Source organism: Crocodylus porosus, unplaced genomic scaffold (genome assembly GCF_001723895.1).
Source record: "Crocodylus porosus isolate Cpor-Errol unplaced genomic scaffold, CroPor_comp1, whole genome shotgun sequence".
Taxonomy (NCBI): Eukaryota; Metazoa; Chordata; order Crocodylia; family Crocodylidae; genus Crocodylus; species Crocodylus porosus.
The window spans coordinates 67270003-67292427 of NW_017728948.1; the positions used below are offsets into that span (position 1 = coordinate 67270003).

At 40.4% G+C, this 22425-nt stretch overlaps 1 protein-coding gene across 2 annotated transcripts in view; it reads left to right on the forward strand.

The window, feature by feature from the left end:
* The window catches only part of STPG2 (sperm tail PG-rich repeat containing 2), a 572264-nt gene that overhangs the window by 265846 nt on the left and 283993 nt on the right, over positions 1–22425 (forward strand). For both annotated transcript variants that reach the window (XM_019553336.1, XM_019553334.1), the window contains one exon: positions 1730–1895. In XM_019553336.1, the coding sequence (XP_019408881.1) occupies positions 1730–1895 (166 nt within the window). The remainder of the gene's footprint in view (positions 1–1729; positions 1896–22425) is intronic.

Sequence of the window (22425 nt, forward strand, 5' to 3'; positions counted from 1 at the left end):
GGAGGGACAAGTGGTTGTCAAAAGAAGGGAGCAAGGGGTGGAGGTCAGGCCATTTGATCCCCTACCACCTATCACCCAGGCACTTCTGGGATCTGCTGCAGTGGTTGGAGGGGATGGATTCTCTGCATGGGAAATTATAACCAATTTATAAATTTTCCATGTATTGAATCTAATTATAGGGGGTCATCTTAAATTTGAAATCTTGATGGACTCTTGAAAATATGTTATAATATACTGAATCTAGGGAAGAAAAAAGCAAATGTACAAATGCAAAATATGAGGTAATTTGGGGTTTGAGGGTTTGGTAGATCAGACTCAACATGATTCAGCAATATGATGGAGTCGCAAAAAAACCAAACCCCAAATCAAGAAAAGAACGATACAACTGTGGGCTTTATCCTTCATTTTAAGAGGCATATGGTGAAACTGCAGAGTCCATCCTTGCACACAGTATTTCAGTTGGAATTTTAATCAGGACCATGTTCAGTGGTACTGTAATCTCCTGTGACTTCCATAAAATATAGAGGTGCTGTACATAAATTCAGAAGCACGTACTGAACTTATTCAGGGGACTGCATTAAATGATTCTTTCCGATTCCCTTGCTCTTTCATCTGCAATAAGCAGGTTCGTCTTGTACTATAAATATAATAAATTCCCTGGTGTAATGAAACAAGACCAGTTAAATTAAAAACAGCAGAATAAGGAAATGAGTTAGCACTATTCCCATTATTACCCAGAAACTTATTATTCCTTGTTATTCCAAAGATTAATTAGAAATGATAATGTGAGGATAGCTGTTTAGCTAGTCAGCAGGTGCCTACCTGTGTTCTGTGCTGCAGAAATAGAGAGAGGCTGGCTCTTATTGACGTACCAATGGATTCCTAGATGGATAGCATGCTTAGAGAAGAGGAAATGCCATCCAGTTATGTCAGAATTAAGCAAGAACTAAACTTTTTTTTAGTGAGGTGTGTGTTTATGCAAGTGCTAAGTTGTGTGTCTCAAAAATAATATGAATTATATATGCATCAGAAAAGGCTTACATGAAGCAGGAGCACATTGATTTGTGTCACTAAATTGCTGCTTATAGGACCACATATGATTGGTTAAAGGAAATTCTGAGGTTGTAGAAAGCTGACACTTCCTGTATCAGTAGCATCCGGTATCACGAGATGTCACAAGTTAACTGGGCCTGTAGTCATATCAATTAAAGCAATACCAGGATTGGAAAAAAAATTAGGGATTGGCTGAAATGGGGCCATGCCCAGAGCATAAAGAAGAGTCTTAATGTTCTTCTGTCTTTCATAAATCTTATTTTCTGAGTTTATCTAATTTCTTAAAAGGATAACAGATATAGCATTTTAACCTCCTAAATTAGGAACTTGGTTCTTAATATATACTTATGCACGATGCAGCTGGTAAGATAGTGTACACAGCACTAAGAAGATCTCTTTCTTAACCAGAGACTGTTATTCTGTGGATTATAGGAGAATCCAAAAGGAGGTGGGAGAACAAATGGTAAATCAAACCAAACCAAACCGAACCAGTGATGGAATAAAATTAGTTTTATGGTTTTAGTGAAATCTGTCTGTAGCAGACGTAAGGTAAACAAAAGTGTTCAGCATTTGGTGCTTTCCTGTAACTGATACTGTTGTAATTTGATGTTTACCATGCAAAGTAAATTCTGTGTAGTTCCTTCTGACATTTTTCTGATTTTTCTTAATACTACAGGAAGTTCCACCACCAGGTTCCTATGAGGTTCAGAAATCATTTGAGAAATTGCATGGTAAAAGCCAGTACATGCCCCCCCGAACCATATTGGCGAAAAGAAAACAGGCCTCTTTTCTCAGTGCAACACCTAGAGAAATTTTCCTTACGGCTGGCACAGATGTTCCAGGTAAGTTTGTGAAATGTTAGTGTTGCATCATTTACCTGTGACTTTACACTCCTTTGAAAATCCCCACCCAAGGGAGTTAGACATGCAACTTTCCTGGAATTCAATTTCAACAGAAGTTAGGTGTCTTATTTTGGGGGCCCGTAATATATACTGAATTGTCCTTGCATACAGTGACATAAAAAGAACAGAAATAAATAAATAATCCTCTATTAAATATGCATTTTGAAGAAGTTTATTTATTCACAGTAGGCACATCTACATGAGACATTTACTTGCAGTTGTCTAATTAGCTCTGTGGCAAATGCTTTGGCATCTACATGTGTGGCCCGATTAGGCTGCAGGAAACTAATAAACTCTGTAACAGGTTAGTATTTGTAAATACAAATACTATCCTGTGGTAGAGTTTTTAGTGAGCAGCATGTGTAGATGCTGAAGGGACTGGCTGGGACACAAGGGGTACCAGTCCTTCACTGAAGCACCCTTGTGCCAAGCCAGCCCCTTTGCAGCATGCTGAACAGCCCTGGGCTGGCAGGCTGACCCCTTGTGCCCTCTGCCAGCCAAGGCTGCTCTCACCTGGCTCAGTGTGCTATGGTCCTGGGTACATGTGTTAACACAGCACCCAGGAGCAATGAACTCCAGAATGATATGTGCCAGGGCTTATTGCTTCACATTAATCTGCAGATGTGGATATGCCCACTGAGAATAACTAGAGGTTGATTAGTGACTGAGTTTACTGTTTGAATAGTAGCTGTTTAACTGATGAAATAACTCATATACCTGCATTTTTTCAAATAGCAGTAGTGATCTTAGAGCAAACTATTTGCCTACTCAACATGTATACTTTTTCAGCCTATTGACTCTGAACTTAATTTATATAAAGACATTTGCTTTGTTTACTGTGTATGGATGAGGCTGGATTTGTTTGCCAAAATGTTTACTCATATTTAGTTTTGATTTTCATCTGAGGCTGTTTTGTAATAAAAAACAGTCAATATGCTACATTTTTCTTCAACAAGATAAAGTTTCTCGTGAATATTTTTTCCAATTTCCTAACTTCCAATGAATAACTGAAAGGAAAAAAAAAACATTTTGCTTCATAATATGAATCCTGGAATCACTATAAATATCTTTGCCAATCCATCTCTGCTGTTTATGTCATGAATCAAAGTCATGCTATTACTTGCCATTGTATTCTGATCTCTAGATTTCTGTGTGAAATTTAATATTTTGCCTTCTCTCTGCATTGATTAAACTTTACTGCAATTCATAAGCTACATTTATTTTTAAGGCAGTTTGAGTAGTATGTAGACTAACAAATATAAATGAAGAGAGTAGGTAGAAAAAAACCCTTGTGTAAAGAGATAATAGAAATGCTTTTTAAATAAATTGTCAGAAGGGATGTGGTTTCTTCGGAGGGTTCAGGAGTAGTGAGCCCAAACATAAACCTTTTCTCTTAAATTTGTATTAACAAATAAATTCAGACAAAACAGGATTATCCAGTAAGCAACAATACTCAGAACCATTATTCCACAAGATACCATGCAATCAAGTTAATCACAGTGCTGTGAGCCATTCGATTTTTGTTGTCATAGTAAGTCTTCTTATTAAACTTCCTCCTGGTGTATTTTAAATTTCTTCTAACAACTTTTGTAATTAATGTGTGTGTAAATGCATATTTAAATAACAAATATCCATTTTTATTTAAATTAAATAACAGAGCCTTTGACCTGTGAATTCCTTATAAATGTAGATGACAGTAATTTGACAGTTGTTTCTGTTTGATAGCAATTGGTTATCTGAGTGAGATGAGCTGGCTGTTTCAGGCCATGTATTTTCTAATAGGTACGTATGCCCATCACAAAACTATTTTTATAGTTATCACTAAACCATGCTTTTGATGGTTGTCTCCAGAAAGACCAAAAATTGCATGGAAGTAGAGAATTAATTCATTTTATAACTAGTAATGGGCCCTTCAGAAGCAGTTTAAGGCAGTCTGGTAGGGCAATAGCTAGGACTGACACTGTTTGTAATGTATTTATTTTGTGGAAAAAGAGCAAGCTTTCAGTGTGTGCAGAAGTGCTCTGTGTACGTTTTACACTTTTACAATGCTGTAATTTAGAGCACTTTTTATAGCACTGTAAAGTTGCGGCGCTCTTAAGCATGACAGAAGTTCAGTGTTTAGGTGGGGAGGCTCTGAGCCTCCCTGCACTTTTCAGGTTAGGAGACAGAGGGTGTTCTGCAGCCTCCTGGAGCTTCTCCACTTATCAGAAATTTGACCAATATACAGAAGTTATTTAAAGCACTGTAGGTTGCTGTAAAATATGGTGCTTCAAATTTAATACCTCATTTAACAAGGGTTAATTTAAAGAATTAAGCCAATTATTAAAGTGCTGTAAAGCCATGCACACTTTTGTTACAGGGGTAAAGTGCTTTAAATGGCCAAAAAAGCAACTTTCGTATCAGTTTGCCTCCCAAGGCCCAATTTAAATGGAAAAGATTAAAATAAACAATAGAAAAAGTTTTTGTATTTTTTTTCAATATTGCCATTATTTGGTTTGTGGAATAGCAATAATGATTTATCCTTCTGTTTTTCACTAACAGGTGGTGCTAACAGTTTTTCTGTTTAGTTTAGGAAGAATCACATACTGTGTAGTTTCAGATTTTCAATCACAGCAGTTACTGGCAATTTCTATATTTATTATAAAATATTGAAAGTATGCTTGTGAGACTTTGCTGGTTGCTTTTTATAAACACCACCCACTTTTTAAAGCCATCAAGCAAAAACCTTTAAAACATACCCTGCATATTTAAAAATAGAAAAAATGTATAGCCATACAGTGACATACAGTGAGCTCATGTCTCTGGTACAGTTCAGTCAAAGGTGGACATATTGTTCTTAGCAGAATGAATGGTTGTACCTCATGCTGTTCAGAAGCAAATGGGCTATAACAAATCTGTGTGTCAGCATAACTGAAGAAGGTAAAAACATATTACAAATATACTTCATTCTCTTCTTTCACTGGTTACTTGAGGCATTCATACATAATCCTAAAGGTTATTTGACTTCTTGTATTTTTGTAGGTAACTTGCTGTGTAGAATTGAAGCAAATAGCTTAACAATATATCACTGGGGTCTTTTAGTGACATGAGTGAAAAGTTAGTGATAAATGAGGTACATATCTCTGAGAGAACCTATATCTATGTTTGCGTTTAGATTAACAAAACAAGCAGATGCCACATCTCAGAAATAGAAGTGTAGGAAACAAAACTGGAAAGAAAAATGTGCAACAAATAGTTTGGCAGTTACTATGTTTACAAGCTGGTTAAGGAAGTAGGGATGCAATATTATTAAAGCTCTGAGAATAAAAAGAAAATTATGTGGCATTTGTTTCATCAGATGGCCATGGACATAGCTACAGTACTTGTAAGCCGCATTTTGGGAAGATTTGGAAATCCAGGTTTATTTTTTTTTTAGCACTGATTCTGGAGCAAAGTTTTAAGTTGAATACAGGTTTTACGTTTTTATTTTTGCAAAATTCTGAATCGGATTAGAAATTCCAATCAAGAAGGACAAAAATAGGAAGTTATTCCACCTGTAGTCTACAGTAAAACTTCACTGTACCAAGAATTGTAGGATATTTACTGTCTTTGTGCCTGTCATCTAGATACGGTTTCCGAGATTGTTTTTTAAAATTTACTTTCAGTTCTGAGGGTGCCTTTTTTTCAATTAGAGAATACAGCAATAAAGGGGAAGCCTTCCTCACTCCAGTTTGTTTTGTTATATTCCCATTCACTAGAGAGTAATTTGCTGAGTTTCCTTTTCCAGCCTCCAAAATTATACTGGATCATGATTTCTATTACAATTCTTTTGTATCTGCACTCAGATATGACACTTGCAGATATGGCACAATGAGGATCCAGAACATGTGGTGACAGCTTCCTTGCTATTTAGTCAGATTTCTCCTTTCCTACATTTTCTACCATATCCTTTACCCAATTCTCTAATCTATCACCTCATATACTTATGGTTTGGGATGGGTTTTCTTTCCTTTCCTGCAAGATTAGGAATCTAAAAGGTAGAGGATATTCTTTGTGCTGTGGGTAGGGCTTTATTTTAAGTGACATGGAACCCTATTTATAGCTACTTTGATGCAAAAAACGCTGATCTGTACAGCAGTTTCCTTTGCTCCTTGTAACTCACAGTACATTATTTGCAGAGAATGCATGTGAAGCATATATTTCTGCCTAAATATTGACAACTTCAACTTTTGGACTTCTACTGAGTCTGCTGCTGACCTTCATGTCACTGAAAAACTTCTAGGGCTCCATCCATTTGGGTATTTGGATACTAGACAGTGGCATTAACGCCTACCATCCATAGATAAGTTGGACCTGGGAACATTGTAGTGGTTATCTGAAGGGTTGGGCAAATATTACAGCTGAAGGGCCGCTTAAGAAGTTTTGGTGATCTGGCAAGGGCTGCAAGGCTAGCCCAGCCCCTTGACAGTTGCCCTGCCCCCTGGTTGCAATACTGGGATGGGAAATCCTGCCTCCTAACCCCTTACCTTTGCCACCTGGAAATACTCCTTTTGGGAGGAGAGGGTTGCCATCTTGGGACTATAAAAAAACCAAATCATACGCTAAAAATCAAACACCTACTATAACATATTTTAATTTTATTACAAAAAATATTTGTCATGATTTGTGTTTGCATACTGTATAGCATAATAACTAAAAATAAAGTCTTACTCTTCTATATTGTGTGTAGGGTGTGTGTGTGGTGGGGTGCATATGTAGTTGGGTGTAGGATGTGCGTGTGGTAGGGTGTGTGTGTATATGGTGGGGTGTGGGGATTTGAGGGGGTGTAACTGTGTGTGTGGGGGTCACAGATTATGTTGGGAGTGTGTATATTTTGGGGGGTTTTGGGGCAGGGCAGAGGGTATGAGGGAGGGTGGGAGACTGTGGGGACCCTCAACACACTCCACCACTGCTGGCAGCAGCAGCAGGTGGGAGTGCTTGGGATGCTTGTGCCTGGTGCAGGCACTGCATATTGGGGGCAAGGATCACAGTCTGCCTGGCCCGCCTCTATCACAGAGACTCCACACAGTGCACCTGCAGCTTCCACACTTGCATGCCACTGAGGGAAGCCCTGCACTGGACCTGGCTGCTTTCACTGCTCCCTGCCACGCAGGCCAGGAGTCAGCGGGGAAGCAGGGAGTGAGGCTCCCTCCGCTTCTGGTGGAGTCCCAGGACCTGCATGGCAGGGTGTGAGGAAGGCAGCCAGCTCCAGCACAGGGCTTCCCTCAGTGGCAAGCAAGTGCGGAAGCTGCAGGCACATGGAGCAGAGCTTCTATGATAGAGGCGGGCCAGGCAGGCTGTGCTCCTTGCTCCCATGTTGAGCGCTGGCTGGAGCCACATACCGCTACCTGCCAGTGCCTGTACCAGGCACAAGTGCCCTGAGCGCCCCTGTTTGCTGCTGCTGCATGCCATATTGGAGAGTGTGTGGGGGTTCCCCACATCCACCCACCCTCCTTCACAGCCCTCCCACCCTGCCCACCTGAGCTCTGTGCTCCCACCCTCCCTACACTGGATGCAGGCTCTGCAGTGCTGTCAGCCCCAGCCCCATGCTCCCTGCCTCCACCCAGCTGCAGCTCCCCCTGCCCTGCCCTTACTGCTTCCCTACCTGCTGCACAGAGTAAGTGGGATGCCAGGGAAGCTGAGCAGGTCACCGTGGGGTGGCTGCAGCAGTTCTGCCTGGATGCTACTGTTGGCTGGGCCAGGTCCTTTTGCCTATGAAGGTAGGAGCGAGGCACAATAGGGTATACTGGGGGTAGGGGGTGTATATGTGGGCCCCTCGCTCCCACCTTCATGGGAAAAAGGGCTGGATGGGGTACAGTTCATTCATGGGTGCCCGTGGGCTGGGTGAAAGTGCCTGGCAGGTGGGTTCTGGTCCGTGGGCTGTGTTTTGCCCACCCTGGGTTATCCCCACCCGACGTATTGGTGGCCTTCAATACTTGGGTACATGGTCCACTAGAATGCTAGCATTCTTATAGATTTAAAAATTTACATTAAAATCCTTCTACTGTAGAGGTATTTTCACCAGAACATGGCTGGATACTTAATTGTTCTAAATATTTGTGCTACTTTATGGATTCTACAGGAGAAAGCTGTCAGCTGTGTGGCACTAAAAAATCATGATAAATTAATTTACAGATTTAAACAAGAACTCTGCAAATTTACTTAAAATTACATTACAGGATATGATTCTTATTTTTTCAGTTGGCAACTATCACTTATACAGAGAGTATATAAAACCATAGTGGATAAAACTGTAAGTCTTATTACTCAATAAGCTGCTTCCAACTGAACATTCTTTTTTGTTAACCTATTTTTAGTACCGAATTGTATTGCCTGGTGAGTTACATTAGTTTTGATCCGATGACATATTAAAAATATATACTTAAACACATTTTACTTTGGTGCAAGGCATCTTCTACTTTTTTTGCTAGGGGGAATCTATTACTTTAGCTACAAGTGGCTCTTTAAATCCACATTATATACTACTGTTCAATTTTTTGGTGAAGTAAAACATTTTAAACATGAAATGATATTGTTTCTTGAAGAAAGATAATTCAGAAAAGAGTTATTTTAGAAGGTGACTTTGAGCCTTAGGTTTCTATACATTCCCTTAGGAGATCCAGAAAATAAGTTTTTCTGATGCATTTCTGCTCAGAAGATGAATATCTTGTCACAAGAGGTAACATATGTAGCTCTGTATCTATTGCACTAAACATCAGGGCTGTTTTTAATTTGGTATCTTTGTTTATACAGTAACTTTAAATGATTGTTTTTTTCTTCTCAGATTGTAGCCAATGCCCAGATCCACAAGGTTTATAATTTAGATTAGTGGTATTCAACCTTCTGGTTCTGTGGATGAGATGAGCGTCACGGGGCCAGTCTTTGGGCTGGATCCAGTGTGAGCTCAGCAGATGGAGTGGTCCTCAGATATGTTGTGGGGTGCAAAGCAGTGTCATCTGGCTTTTGGGCCTCTCCACTAGTCTGGAAATTTGGGGATGGGGAAGCAGTAGCAGCATTAATTATCATGGTTTCCAAAGCTGTTTCCATATCCATGGCAATTAATGTTACCACTGCTCCCCCACCGCCAAATTTGTAAATCTGTGTGTTATGTTGTGGGTTTAGTTCACTGAGTTAGGAGCCACTTTAACAAAAAGAAACAGAATCAACAAATCCTACAATAGAATCACACTGATTTTGTTTAGATTGAAAAATCAGTTGAACTATATGGGTGTTTTTCACATGTGCGATGACGGTGGGGGAATCTTTAATTAGAGAGGCTCCAAGATCCACTCTAATTGTGCCTTTAGCATTTCATGTAGCAGCATCCCTACGCTTCAAAATGGCAGGGAGGGTGCTTTAACTAAAACTTGTTGAACACGCTTTAGTTAAAGCACCTCTGCTACCATTTTGAAGCGGGGGATGCTGATAGCACCCAGCCAACAGCACCCAGACAGCCATGAGACTCCTTTTTCAGCTCCCTGTCAAATTCTGCCCATCTCTGGCTATATTTAGCAGAGGTATCCTGGAGGGATTCTGAGTGACAGCCTAACCCTTAAAGGTATACAATCCTCAAAGTACACAGGGCAGATTATATGGTTCCATAGGCCAAATTCAGCCCATGGGCTGAAGGTTGAGTACCAGTAATCTAGATTTTACCAAAATGTTTTAAAAAACCCATAGGACAGTCTCACTGAACAAAATTAAAGCAAAAACAAACAACCCTCCCCCCCCCTCCAAAAAAAAAAAACCCAACAAAAAACCCGTCATGGTGACCACTTATCTGTATTTCATGAAAATTCTTGTAACCTAATATAAAAAAATCATTTAATGAAAAAATTATCAAATGTTATGCATCACATTATAAAGCAACTTTCTTTTATTATGCACAGTTTTTCTTCACAGCCTGGTAAATGGTTTGATCGGGGAACCTCATTTAAAATGAAATGGGGAAAAAAATTCCTAAACTTTCAATGTATTGACTGTAGGTTTACTCTATTATAACCGAACATAGAATTTGGTCTTTTGCATTTATCTTCTGTTGTTAAGCTTTACATGATGAGAAAAAAATATGGAAAAGAGTTCATTAGGAATTAAATCAACGTGAGGCACGTCATTATCTGAATTATTTTCTAATTTGTTAGATGTTGATTGTACAGCACCGAGTACATTTCAGATGTTTAACAGATAATAACATGGAACACTGAACTCTTATCAGGCTCATCTTTTCATGGAAAAAGCTTCTGAATCATCAGCAGAACATCATTGTGTTTCTAGGCACATTCCCACAGGAAATTACTTTAGGTTACAAATAGAAATTTTCTTTAAAATTAATTGAACATATCACATGGAGGTAGTTTTGTCCACTTTTTCAATGACTACAAGCAATGCCTTTGATATAAAAGTCACTCTAGTGTGAAAACTAATTATTTCTTCTATTTGCTTGTTGGCTTGTAATATAACATGCTCAGAAGTAGTGTGAAGTTTTTAAAGCATAGCTCAGTTTGGAGGTTATTCCAGTGTGTCAGTTGTTCAGATCTTACTATTCTCACTCAGCTTTATTTAAAACAGTTAGCCGCTGCTTAGTAAAACTGTTTAATGGAGTAAATCTTCTTTGTTACTCTTTGTGCATACTGATTAGGTGTGTGCGAAGTGGGCTGTATTTGATTTGGATTTGGATTTGGCCGGATTTGGGGGACAGTGATTCGATTAACTGATTTGGATCACTGTCCTGATTTGATTCAACAGAATCTGAAGATTTGATTCCATTTGGAGAATCAGTGATTTGGCCATAGACACTGCTTTATATATTTTTTCTATGTGCAGTAAAAGCTGTGCTATCCGGCATCTTACAAGCTGGCATGCTCTACTAACGGGCATGCCGGCTTGTAAGATAAAGTGAGCCCCCATGGCTTGGGGGCATAACAGGCTGTGTGGGGTTGTGCGGGGCCTGCCTTCCTGTCCCACGGGGCCTGCGGGGCCCACGGGACAGGCGGCGATGCAGCGGGAGGGACGGTGATGCTGTGGGAGAGGCAGAGGGATGCTCTAGATGTCGTTGGAGAAGCGGTGGCAAAGGCTGCTCAATCAGCATATTTTGCTATCTGGCATCTCCCATTCCCGGGGGATGCCGGATAACAGAGCTTTTACTGTACCTCGAGGTACTAGGCGTGGCTTGTGAATGCTGAGATGGTGCATCCCACAGGAGTCCCCTGTGTGCTTGGTGGCAGACCTAGAAGTGGCCACCGAGCACATGGGGGATCCCGGGTTCCCCCCCAAGCCCAGGAGGAACCAGTCTCCATGCCAGGGATGCGGGGGATCCCCCGCACGCTCTGTGGCAAACCTGGAAATGGACCGAAAGTACTTCTTGTCCACTTCTGGGTTCACCACTGAGTGCATGGAGGGGCCTCCCTCCTGTGGGGTGCTCAGTCTGCCCCACCATCTCAGTATTCATAAGCCATGTCTGATACCTCAAGGTATATAGAAAAAAACATATAAAACTGTGTCTGTGGCAGAATTGTCAAAACTCTGAATCTCTCCAAATTGATTCAGAGGCTTCCAAGTCAATTCAGAGAGATTAAAAGGTCTCCTGATTCAGTTTGGATTTGGAGATTTGGCCACCAAATCGGGCCAAATCTCCTCTGAATTGAATCAGTGACCAAAGCTTCGCACAGCCCTAATGCTGATGTATCTGCACTGGTGTTTCTCTGGATTTTCACTAGTAGAAATGAGACCAGCCTTTGGGAAAATGAGAATTTTACCTCTGCAAAAGTGAGTATGGCTTCAGGAACTGGCTCGGTATGCTTTCTTTAGTTTAAGACCCCTTTATTATTGAAATCAAATGTCCATTTGTATAGTATATTTGGGAAAGTAAGTATAGGATGCCTGTAGATATGCAGGGAACAGACTCAATTAATTTAGTCTGCTGGACCATGCTAATTAGCATGCTCCAGCAGCCTCTGCATCTCATGTATCAGCATCCCTGTGCTTCAAAATGGCAGCAGAGATACTTTAAATTAAGTATGTTCGATGAGCTTTAGTTAAAGCACCATTTTGAAGCATGGGGATGCTGATGCATGAGATGCTGTGGGTGCAATTACAGTGGTTCTTGCAGCTGCTCTAATTAAAGCATTCCCGCCTCCTCCCTCCTCCCTCTGCCACCAGAACACATCTAAAAACACCCATATAGTTCAACTGATTTTTCAATCAAAACAAAATCAAGTCTGATTCTATTGTAGGCTTTGTTGATTCTGTTTCTTTAGACTGAGAGGGGGTCATTCTCATAGATTTTAGTTTTTTATCTATTATATAAAAGATGTTTTGTTTTTATAATTCTGACACATTTAGAAAATTTGTACATAGTTCACCTATAAGGTCACAGTCCTGCTACTATAGCTCTATTCATAATGTGTAAAAGTTAGACATATTTAGGTCTTTGCAGTATCAAAGTTAAAATAGGTATGACCCTGGGAAGAAATAAGAATTATTATACAACATGCTTTAAAATCCATTATCTCTACAAAAAGATAGGAAAATTATCCATACAAAAAGTGTCCATACAAAAAGCAAGCTGGGATGAGGCTGGGTGACATGAGCAACACAGTCTGTTTGCAGACCACACAGCCAGCCCTATCAGCACCTGTACAGAGTTCTATCAGTAGGTTTTCCAACCACTTAAACTAAACTGCTTAACTTCCGGTTCATTTGAATTCTGACAGAAACATACTTCATCCTCTAAATCTTCAAAATTAATTTACTGTAGTTGGGAATTACAGTCAACAAGAATAGTTTATTTTAGCATTCAGATTGCTATTGTTTTGCATCTTTGGCATGATATTAAAATCTTGAAGCAGTGGATGAAACAACTAGGTTGTAAATGTACTTAAGGAGAGAAGAGACTCTAGGTGTAGTTACAAATAATACCAGCTTCAAACTTTTGTATTGAACTTACCAAAAAGGTTAATAGATTTAAAAATCTATTTTCTTCATCTTTTTGTTATCATATTTTATATGATTTATTCATGATACTAGAATAAGAACCAACAAAAGATATATTTTTGTGGGAGTAAACTGGAAGAAGAAAAAGCAGCCCATCAGGAAGTTATCCAAATGTTGACTACACAGGCCAAGATCTTTGTTTGCATTCAGAAATAAGTTTTATTCCACACCGACTATTTGAATGTCATTTATTCACTGTTTTGAGCACACCAAAATAATTAGTGATAAATAACCCCAACTGTTAGATCCATTCCCCAATAATTAAACACTTAATTCCAAGGTATGAATAATTTATTCAGCTCAACAGCAGGTGATGCATACCTATTTCTTGTTGGGCTTGATGCTGCTCAGCACTTGTTCCAAATGGTAGTTTTCTTTCTTGAAAGGTGAATTAGGAGCTCCTTTTAATTACAGTTTCCTGGGAATCTTTTTTTACTACTTCCTAAAGGCTTTTAATTATCTTCCTTTTCAGTTATGATTCTTCCCAGTTTTCTGTTTTTTCTCCCTCCTTTTCTGCATTATGCAAAGCTTCCATGAATCATCCAAGTGGCTTTAAAATGTGTTCCAAACGTGATCATGGAATTATTTGGTTTGTTTTGGAATAGACTTTCATGCATCTGGATTCAGTGAAGTTCCTTCAAGCAATAAAGTTTGAAAGGAGTTTGTTTCTTGAAGTTACTTGTAATTCCCAACCACAGTAAATTAATTTTGAAGATCTAGAGAATGAAGTATGTTTCTGCCAGCATTCAAATGAACCAGAAGAAGTTAAGCAGTTTAGTTTAAGTGGTTGGAAAGCCCACTGATAAAACTCTGTACAGGTGTTCATGGGGCTGGCTGTGTACTCTGCAGACTGTGTTGCTGATGGCATCCACCTGAGGGCCCTAGGGCATGCATCCCAGCTTGCTTTTCAGGCTCCCCAGTCTGCCTGTGAGGAACAGGTCAGGGCTGATTAGCTGGCCCACATCTCCACAACATGCCTCTCTTTTTCTCCTAACAATCAGGCATTCAGACAACAGACCCAGTCAGGTATTCAAACAACAGACCCAGAACAGATCTGCTGTCTTTTCAAGCTTGGTATCCAGCCCTTAGGTATACCTTTAAGTTTTTGACTAGTGGAACTGTGATTCCACTGGTAGATGTATAATTCTTGTATGTACTCTCTGCATGTGTGCACCTTTACTTAGTGTGTCTGGGTGTTTTACAGATCGAAAAGACAGCGTTAAAATTCTGGATTGTTTCTCTGTGAAGGGCAGCACTGACCTTAGAGACTGGGAAAAGAGAGCCATTACATCTGTCATATCCTGTGCTGCTGTCAGGGTTGGAGAAGCCTGCAGCATAACTGGGACAGCCAAAGGACCATTCTATATTGGGACAGCTTCCCTGTCCCTGACCAATGCCTTGTAGCACTGCACAGACTTTCTTCAGGCCAGTATTTATTCTATGCATCTATCCCTGGCTTCCTCCACACTGCAGCTGTACCAGGTATATTCTCCCACTGCTACAAACAGGGGTTGTAGAACATCTTTGTAATCCTCTGGCAGTTTTCTTTTAAGTGGAGGTGTGGATCTCACTGTGGTCTCTACCTGGATGAATTTATATAATACCCTCACGCTACCTGAGGAACATTTGTCCATACCTAATAAAGCTATAGTTGCCTTGTTTTAGCCACTAAGACTAGTCCCAATGAAGTAATCATAAAAATGTTAAATCCAGAGAAGCACAATGCATTCACCTTCCAAAAGAAAAAGAAATTAGGGAATGGTCAGCTTAATTGAAAACACACTGCCAAATTGAATGGGTCCTTACTCTGCTTCTGCTTCCTTTCTTTTCTCAGAATCCTGAGCTCAGTCATCTCACGATTGATGTTGCCCAAGTTGCCATCCATTACTGCATTCCACACCATTCCTCCCTGTTTGTGAGCAGCAGGTCAAGGAGACCATGGCCCCTAGCTGGTCTCTTCAACACTTGCCCCAGGAAGTTGTCCCCAACACGCTCCAAAAACTTCCTGGATAGACTGTGCACTGCCATATTGCCCTCTCAGGAGATGTCAGGGTGATTGAAGTCCCCCGTGAGAACCAGGGCCTGTGATTGGGAAGCCTATGCTGGCTGTTTGAAGAAAGCCTTATCATCCTGGTCGGGTGGTCTATAGCAGACTCCCACCACAACCTCACCCCTGGTGCTCTCCCCTAATCCAGATACTTTCAACAGTGCTATCTCCAGTTTCATACTGGAGCTCTGAGCAATCACATGCCTTTTAACGTAAAGAACAACTTCTCCTCCTCCTCTTCCCTGCCTGTCATTCCTGAACAGTTCACAGCCATCCATGACAGTGCTTCAGTCATACAAGCTAGCCATCCAAGTCTTTGTTATTCCAGTCACATCATAGTTCTGTGACCGTGCAAAGACTTCCAATTCTTTCTGCTTGTTTCTCAGGCTCTGTGCATTCATGTGCAGAGAGACACCTGAGGTAACTAGTTATTGTCTGAATTTGTCAGGAAGAATGCGATGACCTCCGCTGTTGCCACCTCCTGCCTGTGCTTCCTTCAGGTCTCCTACTTCCCCCCTTAGCTCAAGGCTTTGGTCTCCAGCCCCTGGCAAACCTAGTTTAAAGTCCTCTTCACTAGGTTAGTGAAGTTGCTTTTCCTTCTCTTCACAAGGTGGTTCCCATCTCTTCTTAGCAAGCCTTCTTCCTGGAACAACATCCAGTCTTACTTCTTGAAACAACATATGTCTTCTACATACTTCTTTCTCTCATGAGATTTGCTTTGGTCATAGAATGCTATTTTATTCTGCCTGCTTTATGCCTGAATTTAATGTGGGAAATATGAGCATTGTGTCTCTAAAAGAGGTCATGGGACACTGTCCTGTAACCCATGACTTCAGTGAACCTATCATGATAGTTACGTTCGCAATATATCAGGATTTATTATGCGTTAGAGCCAAGGTCATGCAGTATTGCTTTAGCACTATCGTTCTGAATATGTTCCAGTGATACTTCGTAAACTGTCAGGACTGATTAAAAATAGACTTCCCGATTAAACATAGTCTGTGCTCAACATTGGCTGAGTCCAGCTTGCTGCTCTACAGCACTTACTTATAATACTTGGTCATAGATATTAAGAAAGTTAGAAGAAGGAATCCACTTAGCCCTTTGGCACACATTACATTTATTCCATGAGTCATTGATTAATCGTGTGATAAATTGAGATATGCTACATATGAAAAGTATTGTGAGATAAAAGAGGCCTATCAACCTCAAAAATGTTGCTTGAAAAATGTAGAACATCTTGGTAACTGATGTTTTTCAAGGTTTAATTTGAGCTTGTGGCATATTACACATTGGGTGGTAGGTCTTTGCTGGGTATTCCAGTATCCCAAGATGCAAAGCTTTGTCCCCCATTTAACTGGTCACCCATCTGGAACAACAACCTTAACTACAAGCAGAGCCCTGGGCTTTCAGTCATTGGTGTTCCCTCTTTCTCTGAGTAAAGCAAGAAGAAATACCTCCATGGGCCCCAAACAGGGTGCCCCCAGTACTAGGCTATTGTATTGGGGAGGGAGGAATTATCTCCTTGACATGGAGGAATAGGCCTGCTGACCAAGGTGTGCAGGGGAAATACCTTTCCTGCACAGAGCAGTGCTTGCTGATCAGGATCCCCTTCATCTGACACTAGGTAAAGCAGCGGGGAGAGAAGTCCCTTCCCCAAGAAGCTAGTCCCGCTGGGGAAATTCCTCCTTCATGCACCTAGCTCCAAAGGGGATGGATTTCCCTGGCATGTCTTGTTTGGCATGGGGAAGGAAATCCTGCCCTCCTCTCCTCCTCTCCCCTTGCATTGCCCAGCACCGTGGAAAGGGAATCCCCATAGGACATTGTTTGGGACAGAGTTCTCCCATTTCTCCACTGGGGGAGGTATGTCCCTACCCCTCTTGCGTTTTGCCCAGTGCTGGAAAAGGAAATCTTCAGCATACCTTGTTCTGTGTAGAAGAGGGATTAAAACTCACACTCTTTGCATAGAGTGTGGAGCCCCACATACCTTGCTCTGCACAGGAAGGGAATCCCTTGGATGCACATTGCTCTGCCTTTGGGGAAGGAATTTACCCTACAGGTTCTCCAGTGCCCAGTTCCATGAAGGTAGGAGTCTGCTCCCCATCCCTTTGCAGTACTTTCTTATAATGTTTATAAGAATGTTTATAATAAAAGGTAGAAGAATGGCTGTATTTAGGCCCTTGGCCTAAGTGTTTGCTAGCACTGGGCTTGATCAGTAGTTAGGTGCTGATTTTAAAGGCAGTGTTATATACTGAACTATTTGCCCCCTTGTCTGCAGCACTTCATCATTTCTTAGGCTGCAAATGGACATCACATTTGGCCAGAGATAAACCATTTTATTTTGGGACAAGGTTTAAACGTTCAGACATGTCCTTGGATAAATCCTAAAATTGATCACAGGATAAGAAGAATTAACAGTTAATCCTAGGAATGACATAAGAAGCGTCTTAATGGTTATCCTGGGATTGCATCATTGAACTAATGGCAGAAAAGTGGAAGTGCATTCAACCACTCACTGAACCCTAAAAAAAGGGTGATATAAGCACATGCCCATCCCAGGATATTTCTGTTCTGGGACAAAAGCAGGCACATCTTGTCCAGGGGAAAATGCAATGTCTGTCTGTAGCTTTAGAGATCCTCACTCAAATAGTGCCTCAGCCCTACCCCACTTAGGTGATAAAATCTGATTAGCTAGCAGGAGTAGGTGGTAACTTGCAGCCCCTACTTGAAATGCTTCCATGTCTTTTGTAATACCATTGTTTATACTTTAGTCAATTAGCAGATTAAAAATGATTTTTACCTTGGGAAAGGATCAGTGTTTATCAGAGAAATTAAACAAAATCCATCTGCCTGCTTTCTTAAAATCAGTATGCTCTTTGTATCCTTTAAACTTTCAAGAGTTTAAGAACTCCAAGAGTGAAGTTAATCAATAGTTTGAAATTTATTTTCTGAGAACAGGTTTGTGAAATTGTTTCCTTAATGGTGCCACAATGATCTGTCAGTGATAAAACACTTTAAAATAATGATGCATTTTAGTATAATCATGTTATCAAGAATGCTAAGAATTGTTGGCTGTTAAAACAAAGTTCCTGTAATGTATTGTAAAATAACAAACCAATATAATGGCATGAAGATAGTTAAGGATTCCTAATGTTATCTGTAATATTGTGTGTGTCTTCTATTTGTGAAGATAATTCAGTTTTGATTTATAACTTTTCAAAGTGCATTTGGAAGAGGAGGCTTGTGGCACCCCTGCCCTGGGATAGGGCTGCAGCAGCCTGTGGGCAGCCTGGCCGTGGCCTCCTGCCCCTCCTTCCCTCACTCTCTGGATACCAGTTTCTGGCCACTCAGCCCCTCTGTGTACAGACACCGGTGCCTGTGCTGCCGCCTACCCACAGAGTTCCCCGCTGCCCTCTAAGCCCCCCTGCCCCTTTCCCCTGCTGGAGAACAGGCAACCCTCCCCTCCCCCCACCCTGTTGCAGCTGCAGTCCTCACTCCCCCTGCCCTGACCAAATGTTTGGAATTTTGCTGTGCTTTGGGGTGGGAGAAGGGGAGGTGATCAAAGCCAGCAGGGAGCACTGCATGGCTCTGTGTGCCTCTGCAGCTGCAGGCATGTCCATGTGTGCTCCTTACTGCCTCTGATCACCCTCCCCCCGCTCCCAGCAGTGGAGCAAAGGGAAATCCCAGAAAACCAGCCCAGACAGTGATCAGAGGGCCTAAAAAGAGCAGAATCACATCTGGGGCAACCCAGACGTATAGTAACCCTATCTCGACTGCGCATGCGCACTTGAGCAAAAGTGTTATGGACAGACAGACAGATTAAGCCCTTTATTATATTAGAATGAAGGTTGGTTACTCTTAATTTAAGAAAGAACTTACCTTAAAGGCTCCCCTTCAAAGAGTGGGGTGGCAAACTGAGTTGGGAACTGAACTGCAAACTGTCCTGTTTGATGTGCCTGTTCACTTGCTCTAGAGCCAGATACCAGCTCTAGATCAGTCCAGGACTGAAATAGGGACTTAAAAGATAAGTCTTGTGCCAGTGCCAAAGGTGTACTTCCTGTATGGAGCTGAAGTTAACATCATGGTACTTCTATTAAAGCAGTTAGAAACAGTGACCTAAGAGCATTTTTTGTAAACAAAAGAAAATTATTTTTTAAATATAAAAAATATGTCAGTGGTCTGTCCAATTGTTTAGAGAATACTCTCTGTAGAAAAACTGTTAAATCAGAGTATTGTGTTAAATGATAAAGAACATTTAGAATATATAACAATTCCTCCTTTCATGTTAGTTAAAATATTAAAAATTAAATCCGTTTTGAGGATTGGGGCATTTATCTCCAAGTATCAGATATATGTTTCAAATATATAAATCATATAATCAATATAATTACAAGTATATGGATTGATGGTTTTACTTGAAGTTTATATCATACACATTTGCTATACTAACTGAATCTTCATTTTAAATTATACACATCACTATTTCCTGCTTTTAGTGTGTCAGTGACTTGACATAACTATCTGTGGTCAATTTAAAGTAATAAAAATTGATTTTTGGAACACACAATCTGATTTTTTGGTAGGTTATCTGAATACATTATAGCCGTGTCCAGACATACTCGGGTGTGTGCTTGTAGTGGCACAAATTACTGTACCGCACACCCCTGCACATATGGTTGGTTGTGGTACACATTGTCCCGCAGTTGATAAACTGCCCTTGCACAGCTCTTCCTGGCTCTTCATCTAAAGATAGCTGGAGGCTGGGACCAGCACTGGTGCTGGCCCCAGCAGTTTTACCTGGTGGCCTGGGGCAACAGGGGCACAAGTTAGGCAACAGAGAGGCCTGGCCAGCAGTCAGAGTGTTGCTCTGGATGGCCCTGCCTCCATGTGTGCTGGTGCATGCTTGTTTTACGTGTTGTTTTTTCCAGGGGTTTTTTTTTTTTTTGCTACCAGGAAACCCGAGTGACAAATTTTGGCCCTGTGCTGCAAATCTTCAGTGTGGGACATGATTTATCATTCACCATGTGTGGTTTGTGGTGCCACAAAGAGGATTGTTGCACTACAGACTGGATGTGCCTGCATGTCTGGATGCAGCCTGTATATATATATATATGACTCTAGAGCACTTTTCCCTTCCTGTGCACTGCAGAAATAACTGGAGATTTCAGAGATTCCTGATGAGTCTGTTGGGTATTTGTTAGAGCTTTTAAATTTAAAGTTCAGCACAGGATTTTGAGGTTCTGTATGCAGTAAAGGGAAGAAAAAAAAAGAAAGCCAGAAATATCAATCCAAAATCTGTTTTTTTCATGCAAGATGAGCAGTCTGACACTAAGCAATGGCTGCATCATGCTCCTCTACTTTCTTTTCCAATTCTGTCCTTATTTTCCATTCCGCTATCACTATAGCTCACCCTCTCTGCTCCATTGATGGTGCACTCACCTTAGTCTCCATGACATTTTGATAAAAACTTTGGCTGCTTGCAGACGTTAAAAAAAACAACAAATAAATGGCGCTTTTCTTTAAAACTTGGCACATTCTTGCTCTGAGCCCTGCGCATACCCGGAAGAATTAATGTGTTACTTCAGCCTATTTCTGTGGTGTGTAAAGATCTGGTGCTTTAGGGGACTTTTTGGGTGTTTTTATCTAATAGCTGATTGAATCAGTTATTAGTTAAAAACACCAAAAAGCCCTGCTGAAGCACTTGATCTTTACAGGTGCTGCAGAGCTGGGTTGAAGAAACATACTGCCGTTTCTGGTCAATTGCGTTTTTGTCTGTTTTCTTTTTTTTTTAACATCTACAAGCAGCCTTAGTGGCCAGATTCTGCTTTTTGATCTTTCAGGTGTGTTTAGCATGTTTAGATCAGATCTTAAAATATTATTTTCCCTTGGTTTTCTTGACCCCAGATCTAATAAAAAAAAGTCTTTTATCTATCTCCAGTCATTTCTTCAGTGTCTATAGTGCAGGTCCTCTTCTTCATCATCTAAATAGTCTCATCTGTTCTGATGGCTTCAGCTGCCATCGTTTTGTGGTAATTAACACATTTCACTACCCAATCCTACATTAAGGCCTGTGATCTTAACTTATTTTCTTACATGTCTGGGACATTTAAATTAATATTAACATCATTACAAATGACTCTTGAACTCTTCCTTGCTTTTTCTCTTCTTTTGAGGTCTGGAATCTGGGTGCCCTCTTTAACTCAGTTCTCTCTTCAGACCTGCACTTCCTGACCATATCCATTTTTTGCTGCTATTTCCTCTATTACATCATTAAAATTAAAAATTTTCTCTCAGTCCATACCAGTTAAACTCTGTTCATCTTCTGCCTGAACTATAGCAAGCTCTGATTGCTTTGTGTTGCTCCAGAGAAGATAAAGCAGCCAGAATTTCCTGGTGACTGGCTTTAAAAATTAAAAATGTATATTCTGTATCATCCAAATATGACATTTACTTTTGGTTTCTTATTTAGTAAACATTTTTAATAATTAAGTAAAAAGAAATTCCAAGGCAAAAATCCTTTAAACACAAAATAAAGATTCATTATCTGTTGGAAATTTAAGGATAAAAGCATTATTCAGATGATATTATTATTCCCAACAGAAGCATCACAACCTTAGATAGCTCAGAAATAAGCTCAAACTTAGAAAAATCTAAATATGTCTAAGTATAGAAATGCATGATTAGAGCAACTGTTGTTCTTCACTCAGGATGTTATGGGAAATAGTGCTTCTCAGATCAGGCTGTTTTCAAGTTCTAATAAAACTGTTAGCTGGGAAGAATATGAAAACTAATGGGCCAGTCATGCTCTCATTGAAGTCAATGGAAATTTTATAATATAGCCAGCCTTGGGCAAATTTATTGTGGTACCGATTTTTGCAGCAGTTTGATAGCTTTCTTTTCCCCTACTGATAAAGAGCAAAAGATACCAGAGGATAAAATTACAATATGCTAGATGTTAAACCTGTATTACATAAGGCACATCTGCGCTATGATCTGTTGATATAGTAATATGAGACCTGCAGCTAGGTTTTATTTTATAATATTTGCAATATACATGCATAGTGAAATATATATGCACACATATAACTGACATTTAGCAAGAAAACAAACCTGAACCACAAACCAGTTGTAAAATTACAGCATATGACAATAATGTATGAACAAACCCCAGAGGAAAGAACAATTAGGCCTAGATTTGTCACCTAAAGTAGGACTTGTGTAGGCTGAAATTGCAATTAAAAAAACACTACTCTTTGGGCATGTCTACATGTGCTGTTAATTTGACTGAATAAATTGCAGTATAGTTGTGTCGGAGTTTATTGCTCCCAGGCACTGTGTTTACATGTGTGCCTGGGACTGACTGCAGCACGTTAAGCTGAGTTAAAGAACCCTGGGCTGGCAGGGAGCTCAGGC